Raw genomic sequence first — 6,716 nt, 5'->3', positions numbered from 1 at the left:
CCTTCCCGCGATCCTGAGAAAACCTGAAACACATAACACGGTAAGCACGAAGCTTAGTGGGTTCCTTAAAATACCACGCACAAATAATTATCCACTCGAGGCTATAGCTCTGTAAGACCCTCTGGTCAATGTATCTCAGTGGGACCCTCCAGTCTCACAGCTCGTTGGACCCTCCCGTCCGGTCTAAGTGAGGACCCTCCGGTCTCATAGCTCGTTGGACCCTCCGGTCTGGTCTTGGTAACACATAACAACATATATATCATACAGACAAAATGCATAACTCAAGTAAACACATAAGACTCTCTAGTCACACATAAATACCACTCAAGGTAAAGTATAGTGAGAAGACTCACCTCGCAAGCTAGCAAGTAACAGTCTCGTACTTGAAAATCTCGAACTAGCCGCCACCTAACACATATGATAACATCTCTAATTAATACTCTATTCATACTCAAATATACCGAAGGCTATTCTTTTTCTCTGTCTAACTCTTGAAGTGGATAAAAGACCATTTTACCCCTCCATGGTCTCCATTACTCATGATTGACCCAACCCTAAAGTCAACAGAAGTCAAACTCGAGTCAACAGTCTATGTTTGACCCGACTCGTTGAATGCACCTATGTGACTCGTCGAGTCCAATCATTTCCTCAGAAGTCTCATGAAGGTCCAGCTCAAATCGTCGAGTTGACCCCCAACTCGCCGAGTTATCGCACAATCAAGCTCATCAGGACAAACCCTCACCGACTCGTCGAGTTAGGCCATGGACTTGGCGAGTCCCTTCGATCAAATTCCTCATTCAGACGATTTAAAGCAGATCCATCACTCCAAACACTAGATCTACCATCCTAAGGGTCGATTGTCACGTAAAGTTGCAAGCTTTACGTTTAAGCATGGCATATAAGACTCATAAAGCCAAAACTTGCTCCCACAAGGGCTAGATGCACAAAAGATAGACTCTAGCGCAGTAAAGCTCGAGTCTTTGGACTTACAAGGCCACTTATAGTCTAGATCTGAGGTTCCAATCTCAAGCCATGCACCAATCACTCTATGACACAAGATAAATGGAAGAAAACCCTAAAGATTCCCTAAACAAGATCTCATAAGGAAATGATCAAGATAACATCTTTTTACCTCCAACTGAAGCAAAACTCTGAAGAACCTCTGGATCCAAAAGCCTCCTCTTGATCTAAGCCTTGATGCTCTCCACTTCTTCCTCCAATAGGTCACAACATGCCCAAAATTATGTCTCTTCTCTTTTTTAGCTGCCTCTAAGCGATTAGGGTTTCTCTCTAGAGGTAAGGAGGCTGATGAGGCGGCTTAAGGTCCTTTAAATAGGACCCACCCCGATAAATTAGGTTTTCTCTGCCCAACCCCTACTCGGCGAGTCGACTCTCTGACTCGTCGAGTCCATTCATTAATGTCACGCGGACAACTCGACTCTACTTGATGAGTTGGACTCGTAACTCGTCGAGTCACTCGTTGAATCTCAAGGTTAAACACCTTAATGCTCTTGAAAGTTTGGATGTTACAGGACTCGATGAGTCCATCAGTCGGATGCAAAAAATTCGACTTTTTCAGCTTTGAAAAACTAGTAAGCATCAAATATAATAGAAAACAATCCTAGGCTCTGATACCACTGTTGGGTTTTGAGCACTATAACACTCCTATGGTGCACATGCAACCATAAATACTTTGGATCTATGTTTTCTCTAATTATACATGAATTTTGTTTTTCCAAAGCATTCTCCCTAGCTAGCATACAATTGAAGCTATATAATATAAAACTTAGTTTGGATGCATACCTCTTGAGTAGGGTAGAGTTCTTGACCTTTGAAAGCTTGAGCACCTCAAGTGTGATGTTTCTAATGGTTCACAAACACCAATATGAAAGAGGAGGCTTAATAGCATAAGTTACTTGGTTCATAAAGAAGGTGCAACCGATTTTGGTTCATGAGGGTTCTATTTATAGTGCTAGGGTTACATCTTTTCAAACCCTAATGACCTTTCACATTCTTATGCTCCATGAGTTTAACCTCTATGGACTATCCATGGATTATTTCATTGGTTTAGCCCATCTACATAATCATGGATCATTGACCTACACTATAAGAATCATTGATTTACATAATCAATCCTCATATATTTAATTAGTCTCTTTTGACCACAAGACATAAGCAAATGAAGTGAATGAAACATTGAAACATTGAACCAAATCTGAAGACCTATATAGGCTAGAATTGAAGATCGTGGTGCAGTTACCAGTTTAGATGGTAGCAAAACTCCTTATCATGGGTGTTTGAAGTGTTTGTCGAAATTGAGTCATTCTTTTGGTGGGATATTGAAGATGGTGAACATGGGGAGAAGAATTGTCGCGGTTGTGGGGAGAAGAAATGTCACATTCGTGTGGAGAAGAAGAACGACGATCACTTAAAAACTATAAATATACCATTTAAGTGGCTGTGATCAAAAGTTTACAGGATAAAACGATTGAAAATGACAAAGAGACACTACTCTTCATTAATAATAATATAATTAAGCAGCAGTATAACCCATCAATATATGGTGTTGTTCTTCCTTCTTGATGTTGATGGTTCAAGTCTCGTTGAAGATATAAATGAATTTAACGAGTAGTTTAAAAGTATATTAGATTTTCTGTTTAAAAATAAAAAGTAAGCATAGCGAATCAATATTAAGGCTGTGTTTGGCGCGCCACAGCTAGCTGATAAGCTAGCTTATTTTTCGAGCTTTTTTATGTTATCGTGTTTGGTAAGCCAAAAAGTAGCTGATAAGCTAGCTTTTTGAAAAGCTACTTAGACTAGCTTTTTAGGAGCTTTTTAAAAAATTTTCAAATACACCCCTTAATTAATTATAGAAATACATATTCTTACATTTCCTTTTATGTAATTTTATATATTTCAGCTAGCTTTTCAGCTAGTTTTACCAAACGTTATTTTTTATCAGCTAGCTTTTCAGCTATCAGCTAGCTTTTTATTTAACAGCTAGCTTTTCAGCTAACAGCCAGTTTTTCAGCTAGTACGCCAAACATAGCCTTGTTGACTATTATTTTGAAGAATAATTTGATAAATGTAACTGTTTTTACTTTTATTTTTTGTTTTCTTAATTATGTTGGTGATTATCCGTATATTAAAATTGGTCACTTTCTTTTTAAAAAGTCGCATTAAGTATCTTTCCTTTATTTTGTTCATTTCGGTGCAACCGACAATCACCGAGAGAGATATAGAGAGAGGGTCAGAGGGAGAGAGTCAATTGAGCTCTGCTCCTGTTGTTCTTGATTAATTCTAAGAATTAAAAACCCTTTTCGATTTTTGTTGCTCGTCAATATATCTTCTGCTTCTGGAAATTTCCAATTCCTTAATCTCTCTTCGATTATCAAACGAATATTACTCCTAATTTCTGATCCGGAATCGCGCTTTAATACGATCACGAATCATTATTAGGTAAGTTTTGTATTGATTGTACCCTATGGAATGTGGTTTCTATTTTCACTTTTGCTATGCAGGTGTATTTGATTTTGATTTGGTTTATTGAGTGGTGTTTATGATCATGGTTTTCGATATCTGTGATTTCTTGATAATTTTTTAGTTTTATGTGAATTTTGAACTTAGAATTCAAGGGCATTTAAACTAACTAGGATTCACATCTGTTTATTAGGCTTCACTAATCATAAATTAACAAAGAACAGAAAAAAAAAGGTAAGAAATTCAGGAACTATTTTTAGGGTTTGTAAACTACTCATCAATTGTATAGCAAATTGACTGGATTTAGTTGTGGATTTTGTTTGAACTTGATGGTGTGTGATCCGATACCTCAAGAATTGATGGATTTAAATGGCTGATTTCCCAGCCTATTGCTGTTCATATATTTATTACATATAACAAGCTTTTATTAGTTAATACTTTATTATATTGTATCCAATTTGATGTAGTCTATTGTACATATGAAACAGGGTTACTTCAAGAAGAGGTTGCAAGTAGCTGGTGAGCAGCTTGCTCTCAACTTTAAACCAGTGGAAATGGATCAAAGTAATTGACTTCAACTTTTTCTCACCTTCTTTTATATTTGTATAAAGTTTCCCCTTTTGGTTTGCTTTCAATGTCTCCTTTAGGGAGTATATGCTTAGCATCCTTCAAGTATGTCTTGCTTTAAAGTTATCTTTTATACAGCTTTCTTATAGGGCAAGAAAAATTAGGGGGTGTTTGGACCTTTATTGTGTGTTTTCAAAGTTATTATGTGATATCGAATAATTATAATTAAAATAATCAACTATAATAAACAAGGTACAAAGACAATGCATGGATGTTATGTTAGCCCTAAAAAGGTTATATCCCAATTTATATTCATCTCATACTAATGAATATAAATTGGGACTTTCTGATTTCACAGATGCTGCAATGGAGGAAGGGAAGGTTTTGAAAAATGGTATTGAATTGGTCAAATCAGTTTCGGATAAGCATCTTGATCTTTTGAGGCCATCTTCACGATATTTTTCAATGTTTAAAGGTAGTAGATACCCAACAATAGATGTTGTAAAAATTATCACATAGCATAACTAGACCATGAAATGAGAACATTAAATGACTAAAACGCCCCTTATTTGATTTGATGTGTTTTATGTGTTTGTAATTGTGTGTATTGAGATTGTATATAAGAAAATTATGGGAGTGGTTATACTTATGTAGGAGACACATGTTGATGATGGCAGGGCATATGTCAAATAATAATGATCGTGAGAAAGGAAAGTATGCACTTATTAAGGATTCAGATGATTTTCATCAAGGCCTTTATGACAAACCTCTTCCTTGTTTTGGATGTGGAATCGGATGGTTTTCGTAAGTTTCCTTTATTCTCATTACTTGATGTCATTATAATTTTTTTTTTTTTATTTAAAAGTTGGAGACTTAATGCGAAAAGAGTCCTTTCATTGACTTTCTTTATTAAGGGTATGTTTGGGTTAGCTTTTTTATGTCAAAAGTGATTTTTAAGAAAAATGCTTATTAGCTTATGATTTTTAGGAAAAGCTGGTTTTAAAAAACGTTTGGATGCGAAAAGTTGCTTTTTCAGGAGTAAAATGGTTAAAAAGCTAGGATTTTCCAGCTTTTTGAAAGCTTTACTTTTTCCTATCCAAAAAGCTGTTTTAAAAAGCGCTTTTTAAATAGACAAACACTTTTTTAGCTTATTAGCTTTTTAAAAAGCTAAAAAGCTAATAAGCTTTTTTTAAAAGCTATCCCAAACACCCACTAAGTCAAAAAGAAACACTTGTATAGCCGTCTATAGTTTCTTTGGGGACCGAATGAACTGTATGAATTTGAGTAAATTGAGTAAATGACCATTTTACCCTTTTGGTTAGAAACAAGTACCAAGTCATGTCTGTGTTAAGTAAAAAAGAAACACCACCACCTGACACTGACACTGACATTCTGACACTGTTGTCCTTGTCCTTGTAGTTTCTTAATAGGGTTTGCATTCCCTTTGATGTGGTTCTACGCTACATTCCTCTATTTTGGAAATTATTATCGGAAAGATCCTAGGGAACGTGCTGGTCTTGCTGCTTCTGCTATTGCTGTAATTCCCTTTCTCTCTCTTATTGGTCAAAATAGTAGTATTTATATATCTAAAAAAAAAAAATCTAAACTTTATATATTTTACCCTGAAATATGAAACTAAGTGGAGTATGTATGTATATATGTGGTTTGAAATTGCAGGCAATGGGGTGTTCGGTTATATTGTTTATTGTAGTGATGGTTTTGGTCTTTGGTGGAAGATAATGTTTTGACATTTGCTTGCACAAGAGAAAAGTGGATAGAAATACAAACATGAAAATATTTGAAATTGTGGTTTTTAGGGACACAAATTATGTATACGACCAAATTGTACAATCTTGAGAAGTGTTTTTGTTTTTGTTTTTGTTTTCGCAACTGCTTTTGTGCTGTGAAATTTGTACAAAAGTTAATCAAGAACCTCACATCTTTTGCATTGCATGATCCAAGTTTTTTGAGTGTTTGTGTTGAGGTTTTGTCTTGAAACTTGGGCTTTGTTACATATGTGTTTTTGGGTATCTTTTGTGGTTGTGTTTCTGTTTTGGCTTTTAGACTTTTGCTCTTTTGGAAAACTGAAAAGTTTTACCACATTTCATATAAAAGTGATGAAATATTATTTAATAAATATGTGCTTAACTTTGTAATATTTCAAGGGGAAATGACACATCGAATTTTCCCATTTGGTGGTGTAACATATGTTCTGCTCAAAACTCGAATCAGATTAGTGGTTCTTGTAGTTCCAGTTTAGCGGAGAAGAAGGTAGTTAGTGTCAAGCCACAGATTCAAACAAAAAAAGGGAAACGAATCTCTTCAAAGCAGAAGACTTTAATTTAGGAGATTGTTTAAGGAATGTTTAACCATGAACACTTGAAAATTACTTGATTGCAATGATGGGTCTGAACATTTCAATTTTGCTTGTCGATTAGGGGGTCAATTTTAAGGGTGACATAGTCTTCGATTTTGACTTTTAAATGGTTATAATGTGATTTTCACTTTTAAATGGGAAAATGCTTAAGTGGCACATGAATTTGACTAATATAGGTTAGAGCGACTAAAAGACACATCATTTTAAAGTTTATTCTCTCATAAAACACGAAAATAAGTTATATAACTAAATGAACAAATTCGAAATACTTCTTTGAGCCATTGTGTCAATT

General features: G+C 35.2%; 1 protein-coding gene across 4 annotated transcripts; it reads left to right on the top strand.

Annotated features, from left to right (window-relative positions):
• The first annotated feature begins 3,199 nt into the window (after nucleotides 1-3,199).
• Nucleotides 3,200-5,995, top strand: LOC145054644 (60S ribosomal L18a-like protein). 4 transcript variants are annotated; one of them, XM_079002873.1, is made up of 6 exons: nucleotides 3,200-3,459; nucleotides 3,969-4,044; nucleotides 4,406-4,522; nucleotides 4,725-4,851; nucleotides 5,467-5,584; nucleotides 5,725-5,995. In XM_079002873.1, the coding sequence occupies exons 2-6, from the start codon at nucleotides 4,035-4,037 to the stop codon at nucleotides 5,785-5,787; spliced, it is 435 nt and encodes a 144-aa protein (XP_078858999.1). In that variant the 5' UTR covers nucleotides 3,200-3,459; nucleotides 3,969-4,034; the 3' UTR covers nucleotides 5,788-5,995. The 4 variants fall into 4 exon arrangements, with proteins under 4 accessions (XP_078858999.1, XP_078859000.1, XP_078859002.1 ...); XM_079002874.1 differs by lacking the exon at nucleotides 4,406-4,522 and having other exon boundaries at nucleotides 4,702-4,851; XM_079002876.1 differs by lacking the exon at nucleotides 4,406-4,522 and having other exon boundaries at nucleotides 3,201-3,459.
• The last annotated feature ends 721 nt before the right edge of the window (nucleotides 5,996-6,716 follow it).

The sequence above is a fragment of the Lactuca serriola genome, chromosome 5 (assembly GCF_051521515.1).
Source record: "Lactuca serriola cultivar US96UC23 chromosome 5, Lser_US96UC23_V15, whole genome shotgun sequence".
In the NCBI taxonomy this organism is placed as follows: Eukaryota; Viridiplantae; Streptophyta; class Magnoliopsida; order Asterales; family Asteraceae; genus Lactuca; species Lactuca serriola.
This window is presented reverse-complemented; position numbering and strand designations above follow the sequence as displayed.

What these genes read in the sequence shown, in the direction of transcription:
- LOC145054644 (XM_079002873.1), top strand. An exon ending in TGTGGAATCGGATGGTTTTC is followed by an intron (nt 4,852 to 5,466) that starts GTAAGTTTCCTT and finishes TTGTCCTTGTAG; the next exon opens with TTTCTTAATAGGGTTTGCAT. An exon ending in TTGCTGCTTCTGCTATTGCT is followed by an intron (nt 5,585 to 5,724) that starts GTAATTCCCTTT and finishes TTGAAATTGCAG; the next exon opens with GCAATGGGGTGTTCGGTTAT.